General features: G+C 36.5%; 5 protein-coding genes across 5 annotated transcripts; 2 read left to right on the forward strand and 3 right to left on the reverse strand.

Annotated features, from left to right (window-relative positions):
• The first annotated feature begins 372 nt into the window (after positions 1-372).
• Positions 373-4,057, forward strand: LOC108818396 (uncharacterized). The gene is made up of 7 exons (XM_018591360.2): positions 373-1,181; positions 1,936-1,974; positions 2,079-2,149; positions 2,748-2,812; positions 2,910-2,999; positions 3,081-3,173; positions 3,248-4,057. The coding sequence occupies exons 1-7, from the start codon at positions 574-576 to the stop codon at positions 3,647-3,649; spliced, it is 1,368 nt and encodes a 455-aa protein (XP_018446862.1). The 5' UTR covers positions 373-573; the 3' UTR covers positions 3,650-4,057.
• A 1,229-nt stretch (positions 4,058-5,286) lies between these two features.
• On the reverse strand, positions 5,287-6,504 carry LOC108814158 (mitogen-activated protein kinase kinase 9). The gene has a single exon (XM_018586665.2). The coding sequence runs from the start codon at positions 6,444-6,446 to the stop codon at positions 5,520-5,522; it is 927 nt and encodes a 308-aa protein (XP_018442167.1). The 5' UTR covers positions 6,447-6,504; the 3' UTR covers positions 5,287-5,519.
• A 4,705-nt stretch (positions 6,505-11,209) lies between these two features.
• Positions 11,210-11,774, forward strand: LOC108815407 (uncharacterized protein At4g04775-like). Its single transcript, XM_018588021.1, has 2 exons — positions 11,210-11,398; positions 11,511-11,774. Exons 1-2 carry the CDS (start codon positions 11,210-11,212, stop codon positions 11,772-11,774), a joined length of 453 nt encoding a protein of 150 aa, XP_018443523.1.
• Positions 11,775-12,234: 460 nt separating this feature from the next.
• LOC108820195 (uncharacterized) lies at positions 12,235-13,721 on the reverse strand. The gene is made up of 3 exons (XM_056991351.1): positions 12,696-13,721; positions 12,576-12,611; positions 12,235-12,342 (listed from the first exon to the last, which is right to left on the reverse strand). Exons 1-3 carry the CDS (start codon positions 13,719-13,721, stop codon positions 12,235-12,237), a joined length of 1,170 nt encoding a protein of 389 aa, XP_056847331.1.
• A 7,886-nt stretch (positions 13,722-21,607) lies between these two features.
• On the reverse strand, positions 21,608-22,735 carry LOC108815949 (organelle RRM domain-containing protein 6, chloroplastic). Its single transcript, XM_018588493.2, has 4 exons — positions 22,436-22,735; positions 22,140-22,208; positions 21,927-22,033; positions 21,608-21,844 (listed from the first exon to the last, which is right to left on the reverse strand). The coding sequence occupies exons 1-4, from the start codon at positions 22,686-22,688 to the stop codon at positions 21,722-21,724; spliced, it is 552 nt and encodes a 183-aa protein (XP_018443995.1). The 5' UTR covers positions 22,689-22,735; the 3' UTR covers positions 21,608-21,721.
• Between the last annotated feature and the right edge of the window lie 269 nt (positions 22,736-23,004).

Below are 23,004 nucleotides of genomic sequence, written 5' to 3' on the forward strand. Positions count from 1 at the left end.
ATATTTAATGATCTTTATAATTATTCTTTTCTAAAATAACTGTAAGAAATGTAGACCAAAATATATAATTTACTTAATTATTGGAGTGAGTTCGTTGTTTAATATTCTCCTAAATTGTAGTTTAATAAATTATAAAATTTGGATTTCATAAATTGTTGGAAGAGCCTTTTTATCAAGATAGGATTAAGGATTCTGTGATAGGACGGTCTTCTCTAGTGTAAAATTCATGAGAAAAGAAAAAACAATTAAACTAAGGTAAAATAACTGGACCCTTCACGTGTCAAATCTAGAAGAATCTGCTCGTCTCTTTTCCTACATCTATCTTTTTTTTTTTTGTTCAAATTCCTACATCTATCTATATTAGCTTATTCTCTTGAATCGTCTCACTTCTCATCTTCGTTTTCTTTTCCTCATTTCATCAGGCTCTGTTTCTTTTTTAACAAACAGAGGAACCACCTCTAAATTTGGACTTTTCCATTCAAAGCTTTCTCATTTGTCTAATTTTAGAATAATAATAAAACAAACAAAAAGGTTGTCCTTTGTGTTTTTTCAAATTCCATTTTCCTTTCGTTTATGATCTGTTCAAGCAGCAAAGGAACGATCTTAATATACAGAAGAAAAGATTCAACCTTTAGATTACCCGTTACAGAGGAAAAGACTCGAAACAATAATCTTCCGATCACTGTCACAACTTTCCGACCATCATCAATGGCGGTGGAAACAATGTCGGATACGTCAACTCTGCTTCTAACGTCGGGAGCAAGCGGCCGCGTCAGGGCCCTCTTCTCCATGCGAGAGCTCAGGCGCCTCGTCACCATCATCCACTCCCTCATCCTCTTCATCCTCCTCCCGTTCCGCGTCGTCGTCTGGCGGCGGAGGACCGGGGCGGTGGTCATCAGGGACGAGAAACAGGAGAGGAAGGTGTGGTCTCCGCCTCAGATCGTGGTGAGGAAGAGGAGCGTCGGAGGAGGAAGCGAGAGCGGGTGCAGCGTCACGCCTCCGTCGGTTCCGGCGGCGGTGGTGGACGAGGAGGTCGCGGTTAGGAGGGAGCTCGCGGTGAGGCGGGTTTTGGAGGATGACGGCGGAGATGGAAGCTCGGTTAGAGAGTTTTCGCTTTTCACGACGAGGAGAGGCGATACGCTGTTTACTCAGTCGTGGTCACCTGTTTCCCTTAATCACAGGTCATATTTTAATTTTTAAGTTCTCTGTTTAATCTGAAATTAATCATATTTTCAATAACTGTTTTTTTCTTCGTTAGTTAGCTCATTAATTGAACAAGAAATCAATTGATTAGGAAGTATAATTAAAAAAATGAAAATGTGGAATTGGTGGTGGTTAATCTTAGGATTAAACAAAAACATGAGATCATAGGAAGTATAATTAGTGAGCATTTTTAAGTTAGTATATGAAAAATAAAATAAGAATGTTTATAAGGACATGTGTTTTTTTTCATTACATGAATTGGATTCTGTATCTATTGTTCTGTTTATGTCAGGTGGTCCTGTGTTCATGTCTTGGCTTGTAGCTGAGTGAAACTAGATATTGTTCCTTTAAACTCCTAGATTCAATTAGTTTGCGTAACCAGATGGTCATATATTGTTGTTGAGCTAACATACGATATTAGGATTAGACTTAGTTGATAAGCATTTCTTAAGATAATGAGAATGTCAAGAAGATTTAGCTGGAGAAATGTAGAAAAAGAGTATATTGCTTGTGGAAATGGTTTTGAAATATTAATGTTTATTATAGATAACAGAAGAGACTTTGTCAATAGTACCTCTACACGGCAATCACTACCACTATTTTTAATCTGCCATGCATCTAGTTTTGATAGCTACCCTGACTTTTGTTCTTACACAAGTCGATGAACTGGGTAATCATTTATCATTTTCTTATGTGGTTTCTTATCTTTGTCAATTTTTTTTTTTTTTGCAGAGGAGTTATTGTTCTGCTGCATGGACTAAATGAGCATAGGTTTGAACTAATTTTTATCTAGTTATGCTCCATTTGCTTTGAATATAGTTTTTTTTCTTGTCAGAAAGAAGGTTAACATTAGTTTATTTTCCAAAATTTGACAGTGGAAGGTATAGTGATTTTGCAAAGCAGCTAAATTCTAATGGGTTCAAGGTCTACGGAATCGATTGGATTGGTAATCTCCACTTCTCTTTCACCTTTTTTTTAGGATTTTGATATTTAACCTATATCTAAAGAAGCTTCTGTAGACTATAGTATAAGCATTTATGTATTCTACCCTCGTGTCCAGTTAGTCTGCCTGGGTCAAAATGAATCTATATATGTTCCTCGCACATCACATTAATATGTATCAAAACTACGGATACTGATGATACATAAACATAAGGTGTTGGTGCTAAAGTTTTGACATCATTAGTTGCCATGGTGGTAAGTCTCTGATCATGAACATTTGGTGGGTCATTTGAAACATGTTCTAGGATCGATAAAACATGAGAGCGTTTTTCGAGCAGCTGTTTCGTAGGCTAGAAAAATACAAATTCTTCAACCATGCCTTTCCGTGTTTGGATGTCACAGGGGATATAGTGTATTTTGTGTTGAGGCTGGTGCTTAATTCGTGTGTAAAGGTGACACATGAGCCTAATCTTTAGCTTAACAGTGCCAACAACTCTGCAAACAATTTGAACTTATAGACTCTTCAAGCATCTACCTCAGTGTTAACTTCCAAATCTATTTATTTGACTGAATATAATTTTTTGGGGGGTCTTATCTAACAGGTCATGGTGGAAGCGATGGACTTCATGCTTATGTTCCTTCCCTTGATTACGCTGTTGATGATTTGGTATCTCCCTCTCTCCTTCTCGATAGTTATAGTTTCCAAAACATCATATTGCTGAAACAAACTCACACTATCATCATCATCATCATCATCTTTGCAGAAATTATTTCTTGAAAAAGTTTTCACGGAGAATCCAGGACTTCCCTGTTTCTGCATTGGACATTCAACAGGAGGAGCAATCATCCTCAAGGTAACAACTTCAGACTCCAATTAAATAGCATCTTATCATGTCTTCAAAGTCCCGAAACAGTGTTAAAACAATCAAGTGCAGGCTATGCTAGATCCAAAGATCGAGTCTCGAGTTTCAGGCATTGTGCTGACTTCACCTGCTGTTGGAGTCCAACCATCCCATCCAATCTTCACTGTCAGTTAATCCCATAAAACTCTTACGCATTTTCATTTTAATTCTTAAACAGTCTTTTTGTCTTTTTAAAACAGGTTCTTGCTCCAATAGTTGCGTTCCTCTTGCCAAGGTACCAATTCAGTGCAGCAAACAAGAAAGGAATGCCAGTTTCTCGTGATCCACAAGCTCTCGTCACCAAATACTCTGACCCGTTAGTCTTCACCGGATCCATCCGGGTTAAAACCGGCTACGAGATCCTTAGAATCGCTGCTCACTTGCAACAAAACTTGAACAAAGTGAAAGTCCCTTTTCTTGTCATGCACGGTACAGCTGACACAGTGACTGATCCCAATGCCTCTAAGAGGCTCTACGAAGAAGCTTCTTCTTCAGATAAATCAATCAAGCTCTTTGACGGACTGTTGCACGATCTTCTCTTTGAACCTGAGCGAGAAATCATTGCTGGTGTCATATTAGATTGGCTAAACCAGCGGGTTTAGAGCTCTTCCATAACCAACAATTACTATCATGTCTAATCAAGTTTTATTTCTTGATTAAGACAAAAGAAATAAATGTATTTTTGCGGAAACTTCTGAGTAAATTAACTGAGAATCGTGAGGGAGAAAGACTTAAAAAGAGTTCTTGGTTGATTTAGCTACTTCTTGATTGGTTTTTGTCAACTCAAGAATTGGAAAGAAGAGAAAAAGATAGGGAGACTTGTACTCTCTTGTGGTTCATTGGTCTCTCAGATCATTTTGACCCTGGTGTATTTTCATAAATCAAATAATTTTGTAACATCGGATTTTAATGTTTTATCTATGTTGGTGGGAATCTACTGCATGTTTCGAAAATTTCTGCTTGTAAATATTTTTCTCAAGTTTATGACGTTTTGTTGTGTGACTTCAGCATTTTGTTTGTCCACGAACAAGAAAAAGTGTTTGGTGACCATAGTAGGTCACTTACTTATTACAGAAAGAAAAACGTAATACTATTACTACTAATCTCATGAAATATATTATAAATCAAAAATCTATCTGTTAAATAACTACTCCATTTCCATCTGTTTTTAAAACTATATTTTTGGAGTCTTAAATATTAAAAATACATTAATTTTAGTTGTAAGTATCATTTTTTTTTGAAACACATCATTTTGTAATTAGTTATATTCATAATTTTTGACATAATATAAATTTTAAAATATAATAAAATTAGCTAACAAAAATGTAAAAGAAGACAGCATATATAAAGTATAAAATGTATTTTTCTGGAACAATTTTTTTAAAAAAATATATACATATATATATATATATTTATTTTTTTCAACGTAAAGAATATTAATAATCCTAGTATATTCGTTTGCAGTAACCTGGAAACATTATCGAAGTGGAGGAAGGAAGGGAATTGAAACCCAATTGTCTAAACAAAGTTGGAAATCAGATTCACACAGAAATAAATTTCTCAAGAGTCACAAGTCAAGGGGGTGACTCTCTTTTTTGTCACACTCAAGAGTGACACCTATGGGCTTTTCTCATTCGTGAATCATCAGTGCTAACGTAAGGCAGTGCGTCACAAGAAGAAAACAAAAAGAAAATTTTAATAGAGAGTTGTTGTTATCATAATCAACTCTCCCACTAGCTATTGAGAGACCCCCGAATCTTCGACGAACATCATCCAAACACAGATATTTGATCCAAGCTAGTGGAAAGTGAAACCCGCCGATAATATTATTTTTCCTTGCATAAGTGGCAAATTTTTCAAATTTCTTTTGGCTGCAACTGCAACTGCAACTTTAAACTTCGACTGCGCAGCCCTTATCTTTCTTTTTCGAACGTGCTTTATTACATTTCTTCCCACACAAAAACAGCTAAACTCATTATTACAACAGTTCCAAAGGATTTATATTATGACTATTGTAATATGAAAGATGTTTAATGGCCAACAGACATCAACCAAAGAAAGAATATATTACTGTAAATGATTCGCCAAGATTACACATTCTTACAATAATATAAGATATCTGATTGTCTTCACAAATAAAATATCTTACACTGGTCATAAATATTTCTTCACTAGTGTGATTAGATTAAGGGTCTGTGTATAATATATAACACTATGATTTAAATAAGTAAATACTAGATTATCAAAATCTAATGTACATTAATTGATATTCGATATACATCCATGAATGAAACTGAAAAAAAAAGAATCTAAGAAATAGTTTTATCATTATGCCAATGTTTCCCCTAAAATCCGGAGAATATATATGTACAAAAATTACGAACATAATCTCCCGAAACTATTCGAAATTCTACAAAATAAAAGTAATTTTAATCCGATTTACGATTTTGATTTCTACAAAAACGAATCGAATCAAAGATCCTCCCGGAGAAAAGGATGGGCGAGGAGCTGCGGAGCCGTCCATCTCTTACTCGAGTCTTTACGTAGGCAACACTCAACAAAGCTCCTAAACTCCTCCGAGCAACCCTCAGGCGCTCGCGGCGGCTCTCCGAAACACACCGCGCACATCAACGTCGCCCAGTCCGGTCTCTGTCCCGGCGGTAACAACGGAAAGTGACCAACGAGAAGCTCCAGCATCATCAACCCGAAACTCCAGATATCTCCGGCGTACACGTCGGAGCCACTTCCACCGGAAGATTCGGAATCAAACCTCTCCGGGCTCATGTAAGCGCAAGTCCCGACGTAAGAGTTGCAGGAATCCAACGACCGGACCAAGATCTTGCTGACTCCGAAGTCGGCGATCTTGACCTCGTCCTTGGAGTTGAGGAGGAGGTTCGCCGGCTTGATGTCTCTGTGCACGATCTTGAGAGCGTGCAAGTAGCTCAGCCCTTTCAGGATCTGTCTCGCGAACCCGGCGAGGCGTCGCTCCGTCACGGCGCCGCGGAGAGACTCTAACGTTCCTCCGTCCATGTACTCCATCAGAATCGATACTTCGCCGGCGACTGGCTTCTCGAAGATCCCGTGACACCGGACGACGTACGGAGAGTCTGTACGGCGGAGGATCTCCATCTCGCGCATCAGCTGCCGTGTTAGGATCGGATCCATGTCGCCGTTGACGGTTTTGAGAGCGTAGAGGTCCGCCGTGTTCTTGTGGCGGACTCTGTAGACAACACCGCCGTTACCGCATCCGAGAACGTTGAGTTTCTCGAGATCAGCGGCGGAGATGCCGCCGGAGGTAGCGTGGGTGGTGGTGACGGAGGGGACGGAGAAGCGGCGGTCGGAGATCGGAGGAAGAGGAAGACGGAGGTTGAGCTGACGACGTTCTCTTACTAAAGCCATAGAAAGAAAGAAGACTTGATCTGATGTAAGAAGAAGATAAAGAGAGAAGCTTCAGGTTTTATACATGAGTTTGAGAGTTGTTTAGACAAGAGTGGGAAGGAGACAACGTGGAAGGTCAAGATGACCTAATTACCCCCTTTTAATTTTCCTATTGAATTTCTTCTTATCTTAAAATGGCAATCTTTTTTTTTTTATGTGTCGTTAAAAATGCAACTTGTGTGAGTGTTTGATTACGCACGTGGTTAAATGCATTTGTCCAATTTATTTCATGGAAAATAACTAATCCTATAGTCCTCCTAGTAATCATTATTTGTAAAGTGCTACACGATATGTAAGTAGAATAACGGTAGTCCCTTTAAAATGATAAGGTATGCAAAAAGTTATTGGTATCCCCTTAGTATTAAAATGGAATCAAAAAAAGAAAATAACCTTTAAAGATACTATATTTTCGAGTTTGCCATTTTAACGACGTGTCGGCACGAGGTTCCTTCTCAGACCCTTTATAAAAGAAAGCTTATTCACCTTAGGATATTACGGCTATTGCCATTGGACTGACATGCATATTCGTATAAAAATGATACATAGTTTCATGTCCGCATATGTATAAAAGGAAAGAAGTCAATTCGTGATTCGAGTGTATGATTCACGTGATTTTTTCATGACTTCCCACTTTCTATATTTTGAAATGATCTTTAAGATGATTTTGTAATTTTTTTTTGCATATGGAAACCGAATTATGACCCATATTAAATAGAGAGTGGAAAAAGCTTCTTTTTTTTTGGCAATGGAAATCGAATTATGATTCTTATGGAAATCGAATTATGACTCATATTAAATAGAGAGTGAATTATGATCTTTTTATTTTGAAATCGAATTTTGATTATTCTTTTCCTTTTCATTTTCCATTTTTTGAAATTATATTTATGAAGATTTTCCAAATTTGTTTTGCATGGAAATTAGACCAAGTCAAATATTAAATAGTGATTGATTTAGGAACTAAGAAGATTCGTTTCTCCATGATTTGCATACGAAATTTACTGCATTATTTTCACTTTCTATATACTTTGTTATTATATCAGTCATCGATATGAAATATTTTGCCTATCAAAATCTAATATTTACTTGCTATAACCACGTATAATACGCATTAACTACTAAATGTATGTTCTATTCAGTATATAAACAAGTTCACTTCTTCATTTTATATCACACCAATCTAAGTTTCAATAATATTATTTATCAACTAAGAAGTAAAAGTTTTTGAGATTTTACTATGGCAGGTTTTGACATGATCGTCGATCTAAAGCCTAAGAAAAACATGTGGAAGATCAGGGTTAAATTATATTGTTTTAATAGGATTCCCTTCTATAACTACTTAGGATTACACTTAATTACATAATATACTAACTTAAATTATATTGTTTTCATAGTATTCTCTTCTATAACCACTAAGGAATTTGGCATGAATGTTCAGCTTACGATCTTGGATTTTATTCTGTCTCATTAAATCTGTTTTGTTGTTTCCCATTATGAGTTCACACTTTCTTATTTTGGTGTTTTTTATTCTGTTATCTTTTAATTTTAAACTTTAATTTATAATATTTTTCCCCATAATTACTTTTTAAATCAAATAAACCTGAAATTATATATATATATATATCAATAACATTTATAATTGACCGAACAAGTATAATATTAAACATAAAAACAGTGGAAATATACCGTGCTATATTAGAGGCCATTATCCAATTAAGTGTAACATGTTTTTTTTACATTGAAAAAAGTATTTATTCATAATTTTAGACAATTGTGAATTAAGTGACAACAAAACATAATTATTATATAGACCAAATTCTTCTAAATATAAACCAATATATACAAGAATGATATGAATGGCAATAACGCCAAATATATCATGTATATAGATTATATTCCATTTTCTAAAAATATGTATTTCTAAATTCTAGATAATTCCCTATAATATATTCAGAACAGGAAAATAATATTTAATATTTCCAGGAAAAATTCAATATCTTATGTACTGCCCGTTATATTACATTTATTATACTTTAATACTTCTACAATGTATTCTTTTGCGTTTATAAAATACATAATGTTAGAAAATAAAATTTCAAACTTTTTTTAAAGGCTTATCTCACTCCACGCAAGGCGCAGATCTCACTCTAGTTGAATGTATTTGGGCGGCCTTACATTGGATTAAGACTTGTAGAAGTATTAATCTAGTGATTTATCTTTTACACTAGAATGAAAGTTTGAGGATAAGTATTAGAAAATAAGATTTTACAAATTAGTGAAAAAACATATAAAAGATTTTTAACAGGTTTAAGTAAAACTGTTAAGTATGGATCTTCGTAAAACAGTTTGATATAGTGCAAACAAAATTATGAAACGTTGATATTGTGTAATAGTTATTATAATTTATAATAAAATTAATTAATCAGTTTGAAAAGTTAGATTAAAAATATAATATATGTAAATAGAGGTCATCTCTTAAACCAGTAGCATGACTTTTTTTCTTGCCATCTACTAATAAACGAATACTTTACGGTCAAGGAAAATGGAAAATAGGTTTTTTTTTTTGGTTTTTGGTGTGAAGGTTCGATGAACCAAGGAGGCTAAAGGACGAGGAACTTAAATGACTAGTGAGGTATGAGAACGACTAAAGCGCACTAGCGTTTTGTACGCCAACGTGGAAAAAGCTTGTAACACTCATCATCTTTTTAGTTTCTTTGGCCATCGCATAGGAACTTAAATGACTAGTGAGGTATGAGAACGACTAAAGCGCACTAGCGTTTTGTACGCCAACGTGGAAAAAGCTTGTAACACTCATCATCTTTTTAGTTTCTTTGGCCATCGCATTCACTTTGTTGCCTAATTTTCTTTTATTATTTCTATGAAATTCAGATAAGATCCTTATAATTTTGTAGACACATAAGACACCACAAGGTTTCTCTTTATGTGTGAAGGCTTTTGCATGTGTCATGTGTGTATTTGTGCACGATGGCATATGCCTATTTATAGCTTGATTGTGTGTGGTGTGGGTAGTTTTTTTTTTTTTGCCGTCATATATTAATAATATTAAACCATAACAGACCAAAGAAAACTTTACATACTAAGCTCAAGACCGAGGCAATAACATAAACAAAAGAGGCCCACCAGACCGAGTACAATTCCAAACCCAAACCCAACTAATGGCCCATCCACCGAACACCGCTTCCACGTGGTGAAAACCACTCACCAACCGGGCCACGTGTCGAAGATCAAGCCATCACCGTCGGATTCGATTTGGAATCACCGTCGGGACCACTGGTCATCTCTGCACCGGAGAAGACGATCCACCGACTTCGTCTCTGATTAAAAGTCGCCACTGTCACTATCATATCATAAACCCTCCGGATTCCACCGGGAAACATCACACGAACACCAAAACCACTTTCAACGACAGATGTTAAAAGTATAGGATTCGGGTTCCTCCCACACAAGCGTCGGCGCTTCAGAGAGCATCAATTAACTGAATCGAGATCTCCTCCAAGCCCGACCACCACTCACTAGATCGAAACAAACACAGCGCGAACACTTCCAACGGATCAACGAAAGCCGGCGACCACCACCGCAAAAGAAACGGCTCGGCCCCAGAGGCAGAACTTCAACCATCCATCGAACTGTAGATGCGATGTTGGAGACAAAACCCGGCGACAAGAGACCATCTATGTCTCGGAGTCGAAGAAAAACAAAGGAAAGGGAACCGGATTGTCCCTTTTCCGCCGAGAACAACATGCAGAGAAAAAAATAAAAAAAAAACAGAACAGAGGCAGAGCCGGACCGGCGGTGGCGAATAGAGCCGAAACCGCCGGCCGGAAACGGAGGTCACGTCGGAGGTAGTCTAGAGAGAAGACGGAGGAAAAAATTTTAGAGAGAGAGTTTTTATTTTTTTCTCTATTAATTAATACTTGCTTGTGTGGTGTGGGTAGTTATGTTTTGTTAGACTAATATTTACAAACAATTGAAACGATTCTGCTAAACAAATGTCGAAAGAATCCTAATCGAAAACAATCTATAATAGTATCCACCAAATGTTTAAAATAATAATAGATATTGATAGTTAACTACTTAAACTAATTCAAAAATGTTGAAGTGTTGTGATATGTAATTATAAAATGAAAAATAAAAAAGTAGTACAGAAACAGAAAACAGGAATGGAAGAGATCCTGCCATTATAATTTGTTAGTTCTTGGCATCTTTCAGCATGTGTTATGTGTGTATTTATTATGCACATGCATAATGTTGTTAGTTTGATATTATTAATTCTTCTAAGTAATTATTAGACATCAATACCACCCATGTCGACACATACAGAGCAATATTCTTTTGTAGAGACAAGAGTCCATGTGTAGTGAAGTGACATTGCTGATAGTCGAGAAGACGTGCTATTTCCCCATGAGAAGTATCGTATCCTCCCATTTGTCTCCCAAACTATGACCTCGTCCTATATCTCTCTGAGTTGAAACTTCGAAATCAATTTCCCCATGAAACTCAATCTGATATTGGTTAAGACAATTCTCGGTATAATAAACCGAAAAAACCCCGAACCATAACCGAAACCGTTTAAAAAAAAACCCAGATTCCCGACCCATAGCCCCACTCTCTTAAAAATCCCAAATCGTAGCTCGACGAACCCTAAAAACCCCAATCAACTTTTATTCTCTTCTCCCCCCGAATTCCCAACTGTGAGAGTAAGAGTGATGTCTGGGTCTTTAAATGTCGTGTCTGGAGCTTCCTCTGGATCATCGAATGGGCGTCGAAGAGGTAAACGATTTGCAGGTGTCCCGAAGAAATGTTGGTGTGGTGAATCCATCATTCCATTGATGTCAAAATCGACTCCCAATCCCTACAGGAAATACTTTCGATGTCTGTATGCTGCAACACAGAGGGTAATTTTTGTTATTAGTCTCATTTCAGAAAGTTGTTAAGATCATTTTTAGCTAGAGAATGATGATTGAGTAATGCTTTGTTGTGTATGTCTATGTATAATGAATTGTTTAGCTGGAGAATGATGAGCATATATTCAAGTGGATAGATGAGGCAATATTGGAAGATTTAGAATCACTTGAATCCAAAAATGCAAGTATTGAGCAACATGTGAAAGAGATTGCAAGAGAGATATTGTCCCTTGAGCAGGAAGTACTTGATCGAGTTGAGGAAGTGCTGGCTGAAGAGAAAACAAAGATGAAAAAGATGATGGCAGTCATATTCAGTGGTTGTGCGATTTGTGTTGTGTCAATGGTGCTTCTCGTCAAGAAATGGTAAAGCATGATGAAGAATGTGTCTGTGATCAATGGGTTTCGGTTCTGTTTCTGTATTGAATCTCATGTATGAACTTGATGTTAGTTTCTGTTTCAGTATGAACCTAAATATCTATGATGTTGTAAGAACTTGAATCTTTGTTGTTTTTTAGTTATGTAAGAGGATGATCTTTTAAAAAATTATGTCTTGTTCTAGAGATTTGTTATGCATTGAAAAGAGATAACAAGAAAGGAATAAAAAAAAACAGTAAAGCCAACATAAACATAGCAAGATAATGTTTTAATAGATACCACCATTCCTAAAGACACATCGGTTTGAACAAAAGACAATTTTTAAAAGAGCTTGAGAGACAACTTGACACACCAAAACCCACATATTCCGAGTCTTTAAAAACCACAAAAGCTAAGAGACAAAAACAACACCAAATCCGAGAAGCTAAAAGCCACAAAAGTTGACACCACCATCAACACATATCTTGAGAAGGAGCTGGAGAGGGAGCTCGAGAAGGAGCTGGAGAGGGAGCTTGAGATGCAGCTGGAGAAGCAACATTAGAAGGACCAGCTCCAGTTGGCTACCAAAAACAGAACAAAACTAGTGAATCTTTGTTTGAGTTTGCATTGAAAACAGAACAATGGTGAATCAGAAACAGAACAAACCTTTTTTTTTTTATGAAACCTTGAGTTGTGATCAGGTTGGCCGCATACTCCGCAGTGCATAGTTCTCTTTTTATGTTTTGGTTGCTTCTTGGTTGGAGACTCATTAGCAGGTTCTTTTCTTTTCTTGTTTTGGTTGCCTATGCTCAACCTTAGGCAATTCTTCCTTAACTGCAGCTATCAAACCCTGCACCAAATAGACAAAATAACAACCATATAAGCTTACTCAATTAGTTCCATTTAAAAAAAAAAGAAGGTTAAAGACACTAACCTTTTGGCGATCAGACACAAGAACAAACCCCTCGCCATCCTCAAGTCCTAAGTCTTCCTTTACCATTCTCACAAACCATGACCAATTCTCTGTATTTTCAACTTGAACTACACCCCATGCCACTGGATAAATGGCATTATCTGCGTTTCTTCCTAATGCCACCAACACTTGTCCTTTGACCTTGTGTTTAACAAAGCATCCATCAATTCCAAGCAAAGGTCTACATGTCTCCTTCCATGTCCTTCTTATGTTTTCAAAGCAAACGTAGAACCTGTTGAACTCATCTTTTCCTTCTGCATTTTTTAGAGTCTCAATCACCACAGTGGAGTCTACGTTTGATTCATGTATCTCAGCCGCATAATCTCGAAGACAAGCGAACTGATGATCATACTCAAACTCAAGCCACTTCAGCGCCTTAGTTCTAGCAGCTTGACACTGAGGCCTTGATGCCGTGATCCCCCATTTCTCTAGAATCAGTTCTTCAATCTTCATAGGCATGTAATAATCAGGTTCTTCTCTGATTTTATCAATAAACAACCTAGCTATTTGTGGAACCCTCAGCATTGAACACTGTCCGTTAGGCACACATGAATGAGTCTCAACAAACACTCTCACTTTCCACACATTATCACTTGGCAGAACTGAAGCATAGATTTTCCACTCACAAGTTCCTTCTTCATTAGAACCCAAACACCTAAAGCCAATTTTATCCTTATCGTACCTGTACTGCTGGATATTGCGGCCCGTTCTAAGAGCATAGTCAAGCACACAATCTTTGAAACCAACGCCGTTTACGAATGTCTGCTTCTGGTATAACCTTCCATCACCGCGCTTGATGTGAGTTACATCTGCTGGTTTCTTTTTGCAGCCTTTCTCTTGCTCGTCATCACTCTCAGGAATCTGATCGTGGCGAATCGAAGGCTCGTCGACGAACTCCCTAAGCAACTGCTCGATTTCACCTTGATCTCTCTCTTCTGCTTCTTCATCGAAGGTTTCGCCCCCATCGACATCATCAACTGAAGCCATCTCTCTGCTTTCTTCTTCTCCCCACGATTTCTCTGTTCTCTCTGCTTTCTTTTTCTCCCGACATTTTCTCTGTTTCTATTTCTAGGGTTTTTTTTTTCTGTTGAAATCGGGTATAAGTGAAAGGGGTAATGGGTTTTTCGGATCTTAATCTCGGTTTTCTGGTTTGGTTATTGTAATCGGATCTTAATCGGGTATAAATCGAGTTATTATTGGTCTAAAGTTGGTTTAGTTAACAATAACGGTTTTAGTTTATCTGACAAAACCGAGTAATTTAATTTCATGGGGTTAAGGCTTTCGAACTTTAATCTCGGGGAGTTATAAGAGCTTTGATATAGTTCCATGGGGAAATTGATTTCGAAGTTTCAATTCGGGGAGATATAGGACGAGGTCATAGTTTGGGAGACATATGGAAAGATACGATACTTCTCGTGGGGAAATAGCACGTTTTCCCCTGATAGTCTCTAGATACTATGTCACAGTTCTCGAGGGTGTTCGTCTTGGCGTCATAGCATATCATCAGCCATGTTTTTTTTTTGTCTAAAAAACTTTTTATGTTATGAAATCTATTGTGTGGATGGACCATAACCAAGTACTTAACCAAGTACTATACAAGTCCAACATATACAAGAGGAAGTGCAAGGAGGTTTACATCCGGTCTACATCGGTTCATCTACAAACCGGACCGAGATCAGAAGACTCAGTCAACCTTGAAGTTATCACCATGACCAAGTCTTCTCTATGACATCAATGTAGTCAATGTAATCAATGTGTAGATTTTATTCCCTGTAAAGCATTTGTAAACCCTTGTATCAAACCACTATATATTGTGGTGTTGGCTAATGAGAAATACACACAACTTTCTCACAAATCACTCTCCACATTCTCTTTAGTTTATAACACGTTATCAGCACGATAGTGCTCTCCACATGAGAAGTCTCTCTCCACCTGAGCTCTCTTTTCCGGCCAGAAAATCTTAAATTCAGGCGTAACTTTAAACCGTCGTATCTCTCAAAACCTGTGGATCCAGACGACGATCCACCTATCAAACTGAAGCCCAAGACGAGAGGAATCCGTTGCCGAAGACGGCTTGTCGATCCGATCTCTGACGCGTCATGAATAGCATATACAATCCGCGCTGCCGACTCATGGTTTTTCCGGCCAGCTCCTCCACCTCTCTCTCAACCAGCTCATCTGTGGATCAACTCTCTCTCTCATGGTGGTCCATTCAGATTCTTGTGGTGTAAAATGGTAAACTAATCTATCCATAAAATCTAAGAACACCATTATATTTGAAAAGAAATCTAAGGATCTATATGAATCCATAATATTAAACTTGTTTCTATGATCCATTGATCCATAAGAAACTTGATTCTGAATTATTTTGAATCCATAAAAGTTATAATTCTCTAAAGGTTCAAAGTATCTCAAAACAGATTAAAATATCTAAAGATCTATATGAATCTTGATTATAAAATTCTTATAAAATAAAATGTGAAATCCTAAATCCCCTTCTTGGTTTGTAAGCCATAAATCGGCTCTACCTTTCTCCTATATGATCCGACCTTAAATCCGGATTTGTCTAAAGGATTGAAACCAATAATCAAACATTTGTTCATTCGCATCACTAGCTGTTCCAGCAGGTTGTATAAGTCGTTTATCAATACCATCAAAACCCTTAAACCTCTTGCTTGGTTTTTCAACCAGCAAAATCGAAAATCCAAAGATCAAAACCATGAATCCAGTCAACCAAAATAAAATCGAAATTAAATCCCATCATTGCATATCTTTGAATATTGATGTTTGCTTTGTAACTGTTAAAAGTTTTATGATTTTTATAAATACAAAATCGGATTTTATAAATGCATATTTGATTTTATTAAATGCATATCTTTGACTGAAAATGTTTATAAATTTTTTATAACATATAGTCTTGATTTTAATAAGATAGAATAAATATGCATGAAATCATTTGATCATATAGGTTGATAGCTAAATAATTGAACCAACCTTGAATAGATTTCATATCATATTGAATATTGATCACATAAGTTGATAGTTAATCTTGATCTTTTACCATGCTTGAAATTGATGATTAAAATTATATAGTAATCTTGTTGCATACTTGATTGCATAAGTTTAGTAAAAATTTGAATCATCTTGAATCATCTTGAACCAACTTTGAATGCATGCTTGCTTTTATTAAAATATAAACCTTCCTTGAAACCAAATGATTGAAAATATAATTGAATTTGGTTTAGACATTTGCTGAAAATTATAAATTTTCTTGTCTTGGTTTACCCGGTAAAGGGGGGAAGGAATCGGTTATTATTTTATGATCTTTGAAAACCAAATATCCTCATGCATTAAGAATCACATTTATATTATTTTGGTCCAATGCTTAGGACAGAACATCCGATTAGTTCTTGAGCCATGCATTTATCATTCGACCATTGTGATTGATTTTCATCCATATTGCTTGATCTCATTTAAAATTATGATTGATCATTATTCAAAATTCTAAAGGGCTTGGAAACCCTATATGAAATTATATACATATATATAATCAATCCAAATATGAGTTATAATTAAAAGGATCACTAGATGCAGTGATCAATTGATCATTATCATACTAGAAATGCTTAAAGCAAATATATTATATGATTTGGGGGAAGCCTTATTAAATCATTATTAAATCATATAAATTAAATCATATAAATTAAGGCTTCTATTGCTTATATAAATTCTTGATGCTTGAAAGCAATGTTAAATATTCAGATGTTGAAAATCATCTTGAAATCTAAATCTTGGTGATTGAATCTAAATTTCTCACTTTTGAGATAGATACAAGACGATTTTCTTAATCATAAGCCATCACCTTACTGAAAGTCTCAATGATCAATATCTCACTATTGAGAATCCTCTCGACCTTTGGATAAATCTTAAATCCAGAAATGATCACCATAATACGGTGCTATTACCAAAGGTCCTATATGATTTGAGGGACCTAAAGACCCAAGACTATAAGTCTGTGGATGAGTATAACTCGGCTCTATTCATGATAGTCTCATAGTTGAAACTGTGTGGAGAGACTATCACATATGCTGACATGTTAGAGAAGAAATTCTCTACATTCCACAAGCAATGTTTTGCTTCAGCAATAATACCGAGAAAAGGGTTCCTCCACATATGCAAATTTAATCTCTTGTTTGTTCTTTGCTAAGCAAAATAATGAGTTACTCATGAGGAATAGTGAGATGAGGCCTCCTGGATTTTAAGGCATTGCCTAAGGCACATACGGCCACAGAGCCATATGAAAGAGTCAAACCATGGCCATGCGAAAGGCCATGGAAAGATGACAAGGGTGTGCGTGGATATCACCTACAGCATTAGTCGAGGCCGAGGCCAAGGTTATCAACCTAGCCGTGGGTATAAGTCCGTGGGAATAAGTCCGATTTTAAAAACCCAGGCCTCGACCAAATCTGTTTGCCATCAGTGTGGGATGAATAATCATTGGGCCAACCGATGTAAAACTCCCAAACACCTTATTGAACTCTATCAGGAGAGCATAAAGGGATAGAACCCTATGACCCATTGGGTCCATCTAGATGGTGCGAATAATTTCGACCATAAGAATGATGATCAGCTTGAATACGAGACTTTATATTGCCTTAAAGAGGCCAATTAGATTTTGACATCATTTTACTTTGTCTTTGTTCTCTATTGTGGACCAACCCACATTACATTATGAGACAAAAAAAAATATTTTATTCAAGGTCATGGCTAGTCCAACCTCATGATGCCTAAAGGCACGCTTCTAAAAATCTCTGATGCATAACATTCCACATAAATCAAAGTAAAATTTATCAAAGTTTCAAAGACATTCATATGAATGGTCTACATATTGAAACTATGGGCAAAGGAAAGAAAGGATTCCTTATGATTTATGAAAATGCCCAAGGCCAAAGGAAAGTCCTAGAGACTATACCTAGTATATCTATAGGCCTTCATTAAGCCAAGATAAATATGATTGTGAGTTAATATTCCAAATCACTTTCCAGAGAGTTCAGAGAAGCCTTTAACATATGGCACGACATGCTCGGCCATCCAGGCTCTATTATGATGCATAATATACTCTTGAACTCAACTGGACATTCCTTGAAAAAAAGGAAAAATGGTCCGACCAAGGCATTGCCTAAAAGGCATTATATTCAACATATAAGACCCATTGAATTAAGAAGAAAATATGGTTTCCAACAATGGGCAAAAGCGAATAAGATTACCTAAATTAAAATCGCCTAAATGGTCGAGACTACATTATCTATTGATCTAGAGATCAATATGATATTAGGCAAATAGCCAGGGCAATCATAATCATGTTTGATTGACCCACGAAAATTATCACTTAGATGGCATTACCATACTTAGCCATCTGAATTATGATGCAAAGATTTAAAAATGCACAAAAGCTATCCCATAAGATCTCACGTTTGTGCAATTTATATCTATGCACAAGGGAATTTATTGTCCCAAGCACCACGAATTAGAGTATGTTCATGAGGGGGAGTGAGGACAAATCCCATGATACATGACCATACTAAAATCCGTGAAACATGGTCCACAACCATATTACATATTGGTTGAATTTATGATATTATGACCATTACCTATTAGGTTCAAAATCTAAAAGTCCATATGCTTGGGGACATCATGAGTTATAAAAGATTAACTTGCATCAGGCCATTGATATTATATCAGGCCATATAAGTGATAATAAATATTCCCACCTCAGACTAATACGGGTCAAGAGTCCAGACATATATCATATTAAGATATTATGAATTAAGATATTATGAATGAATCCATCACAAATATATGTGCCATCTAAAGATCATATGATCTTAGAATCTCATAAAGAGGATTGGGAATATATGTTGGATATATATTATGAATATACTTTCTCCATAAATTTAAAAGAAACCTTGAGCCAAAATGGGTGATTTAATCATAGGCCAAGGAACAAGAATTACATAGAGTTTATGAATCCCAATATCCAACATTTGAAATGAGAAGTAGTAAGCTGGTAAAGAATGGTATCAACCATCATTGTCTTGGCAAAGATCCTCGGACTAGAAAAGATTTATAGACGTCCATATGCTACAATGATAGCAAAATAAAATGCCAGACACATTGACCCGAGAAAGAATGACTATGTCATCCCAGCTTAGCAGCACACGGTTTTGATGTCTTAAAGACACAACCAAGTTGCTACAGAGTCTAATATAAGACCGAATATATGTTCCAAAAGGAACCTCGGAAATTAAAGAAAGGTGCAAAAAGAAACCGAGGTCATAGACTTTCCAGACAAGGCCGAAATGGCTATGCCGTCAGTATCAACACTTGGGGTTCGGGACGCCGGGCCTCATGGTACTGAAGGCATTGATAATGATGAGATCTCAATGAATTATTTGATGTCTGGAAGGAAACCATATATATATATAAATGTGTCGACGCAATACATTCATAAGAAAAGCGCGAATATGTAGCACATGAATAATGAATCGAGGATCATGAACCCACGCAAGAGTACTCATAATAATGAATAAAGAAAGAAACGTGGGGTTTCTAAAAGTGACAGATAAAGGCGTATTGAATTGGCCATGAATATGTAAACGCCATATGATGCCCAGTGAATAGATAAATCCTGAAAGAAGGATAAAATCGTGAGACAGACCAAGGGAGGTCTATATAATCCAAAGTGGTGGATAATACTACATATGTCACTACATATAATGTCTGGAAGAAATTCAATAGATGTAGTATGTTATATATGACTCACTGGATGATGATAATATTATTGGTACCTAAAAGGTTTACCAAAATATACTGAGCTCAGAATCATAAGATGAGAAAAGAAGTTCTCATGAACAGCATTTTCCTAAAGCTGTCCATGGACTGAATTAAATTGCTACATGTAAGCAAATGAAAAGGTTCTATAAGAACAATTCAAATCAGTCCATAGAGGAATTTTTAAATTTCTTGTGATATACTAACCAGCCTAAGATAGGTTAAATGGTTATTCATCAAACCTTAGAAAGGTTATAGACCATCACCACAAATTAGCCAAATTTTGGTAATACTTATGGTTGGTCAAAATTCTCAGCATGAACCAACCAAGCTGTGGTATGAATGAATAGGCTATAAGATCAAAGTTCATCTTTGAACAAAAAGGTGTAGGACCGCATTATGCGTCCATATGCGACCCAACGGGTCCGACCATATTATAAGATTTGGTCCATGATAAAGCTGTAGATCATGGATGTCATTAGACATAAATTTGAGGATCAATCAGATCAATTCTATGTCATGACCGTGTCCGGCCTAGATCAGTCCAATCGTCCATATATATATATGTGTACGAATTGCCGGCACACTAAGATTGACAATGTCTCAGATCAATCATAGATCATCTATGGACATATGTAAATAAGGATCATGATCTAACCGACATGACCTATGTTTAAAGTTGTTTATGGCAAATAATATTATACTCATAAAGCTAAGGCATATCCATAAGTCCTAGAGAGCTAAGTAGCTCATACTTGATATAATGATGATCCATATTATACAAAGGATCTAAAGTACTAGCCAGCCAATATTATGGAAAGGCATATAAGAGTGATTTGGTCAAGGACCATAATCAAAACGACCAGAATATAAAATAGTACATTTTATCTAAAGTACTAAGTGGTCGATATCAAAGTGGTACATTTTCTAAAGTACCATCAGGATTCTAAGAGACATGATATGTCCGAACAATACAAGATTGTTTAAGTAAAGAATCCATGAACATCTATTCAGCAAGTGATGTTCAAATCATGGGGAGTAGTATGTATTGTACTCTTTTTCCTTAACTATGGTTTTATCCCAATGGGTTTTCCTAGTAAGGTTTTAAAGAGGCAACATTAAGCATATTATGAACTCATATAGTTATGGCATCCAAGGGGGAGTGTTATGAAATCTATTGTGTGGATGGACCATAACCAAGTACTTAATCAAGTACTATACAAGTTCAACATATACAAGAGGAAGTGCAAGGAAGTTTACATCCGGTCTACATCGGTTCATCTACAAACCGGACCGAGATCAGAAGACTCAGTCAACCTTGAAGTTATCACCATGACCAAGTCTTCTCTATGACATCAATGTGTAGATTTTATTCCTTGTAAAGCATTTGTAAACCCTTATATCAAACCACTATATATTGTGGTGTTGGCTAATGAAAAATACACACAACTTTCTCACAAATCACTCTCCACATTCTCTTTAGTTTATAACATTTTATACCTTTTTAAACCTTGTCTGATCAAATATCTAACATCTCCACTTGACCATCTTTTTTTGTTTGGATGGGTTCCTCTCTTATGAATCTTGGCCAACTACAATCTTCCATCTTCCAAATCTCTATACAACATAGTCCATCATCCATAAGTTCCTCCGGCTTTTTTCAGATAACGTGAAAAGCGAGATTTTTGTGATCCGTGGATGTCAAGGCTGAAGGATGGAGGGTAGAGGGTAGAGTTGAGAAAGTCCGTTTTGAAGAGAGAAAGAAACGTTCTGAAATCATTAGTTTATCCATTATATGAAACCATTGACTTGAACCTGAGACATAGGAACATCAGACATGGTCTACAAAGTCGTCGTTTCCAACAGGATACTTTTAGACAGACCATCTCCCACACTGATATCGGATATCAAACTTTCGTCCAAGTACCAAACACTAGGAAACCTTCTTTTACGGAGTTCGTGAAACTATCAGTCAAGGAATCGAGAATGTTTGTTCTGAAATATATATATGCAATTTTTTAGCTAACTTGGGCTATCTAAAATAATAATAATACTTTTAGACTATTTCCCGTGGTGAAAATTGGTAGGAGTTAACCAACGATTCCATTGTATAATCTTGGAATATATTGAGAAAATTGTACAACAAAAACAAACAGCTACCAGGTGCGAAAGGTGCGAGGTTTAGTCTGAGCTTTGTTGAAATCTGATCTGGGTTTAGCTCTTTGAAGATCTGATTTGGGTTTGGCTTCCTCCACGAATATAACTCTTCCATCCAAAAACTGTGCACAAAACCAAATCAGAGTTTTGAAAGAACACTTTGTTTGTTCTAAATAAAAACAAGGCGTATGTGTGATGAGTTACCTTTCCGTGCATCCCTTGAATAGCTTTCATAGACTCCTCCTCAGTCTCATACCTCAGGAAAGCAAACCCTCTTGGTCTATTTGCTACTTTATCCATCACCAAGTTAACTACACGGGGAACATTGAATTACATTAACTACACTTGGTCATAAGACAGACATCACCTAGTTCAAAAATAGAGATGTGACAGAAAGTGAAACAAGGGAGAGGTTACCAAGTGTAAGCTTGCCAAACTGTTCAAAAGCATTTCTTAAGTTATCTTCAGTTGTACGGAAAGAAAGCCCTGAATCCAAAACAACAAAACATCAAACCCCTTGTCATCAAGTCTCATGTAGAGACAAAGCAACAGAGTAGAACCACAAACAGATCATTAACACTGTAAATCTAATTCACCAGTTCATCAGAACTTAGACACCAACCAAAAAGTGTCTTAACAACACATCACATCACTTAATAGAAAACAGAGAGAGAGAGAGAAACAGACAGAGAGGGAAAGGGAAGGGAGCTTACCACTCACATACAGTTTCGTCTTCGGACCAGAGATAGATGACGGCGGAGATGAAGAATCCGGCGAAGAGAGACAACCAGAAACTATTAATCCCCCGACGTCGCGGCGACTGCAAGCGACGGTTCCGACATTGATTCTTCCGCGCCAGCAACGGAGATAGACAGACGAAGAGGTGGTGGCAGAGAAGTTAGGTCTTAAGAAGCGATCTACAGAACACGACGGATTAACAACGACTATCCCTAAGCTACTCGCCATTCTTGCTTCTTCTTCGGATCCTATCGCAAACACTGATTTATTGATGGGTCAAATTGGTACTTTTCATTCGGTTTATACTAAACCATTTCATTCGAGTTGGTTCACATAAAATGTAAACCGAATATACATCTCTCGTATATAAATTGAACAAGTGTAAACTGCTACCAGGCAACAAAAAAAAACCGGAACTTAAGAACCGAACCGAAACTAAACCGAAATACCTAAATCCAAACCGAACCGATAATTCTCAGATACTCGAATAGTTCTTATATTTTAATATATGAAATAACCGAAACCGATTAGAACCGAACCGAGA

Source organism: Raphanus sativus, chromosome 7, assembly GCF_000801105.2.
Source record: "Raphanus sativus cultivar WK10039 chromosome 7, ASM80110v3, whole genome shotgun sequence".
In the NCBI taxonomy this organism is placed as follows: domain Eukaryota; kingdom Viridiplantae; phylum Streptophyta; class Magnoliopsida; order Brassicales; family Brassicaceae; genus Raphanus; species Raphanus sativus.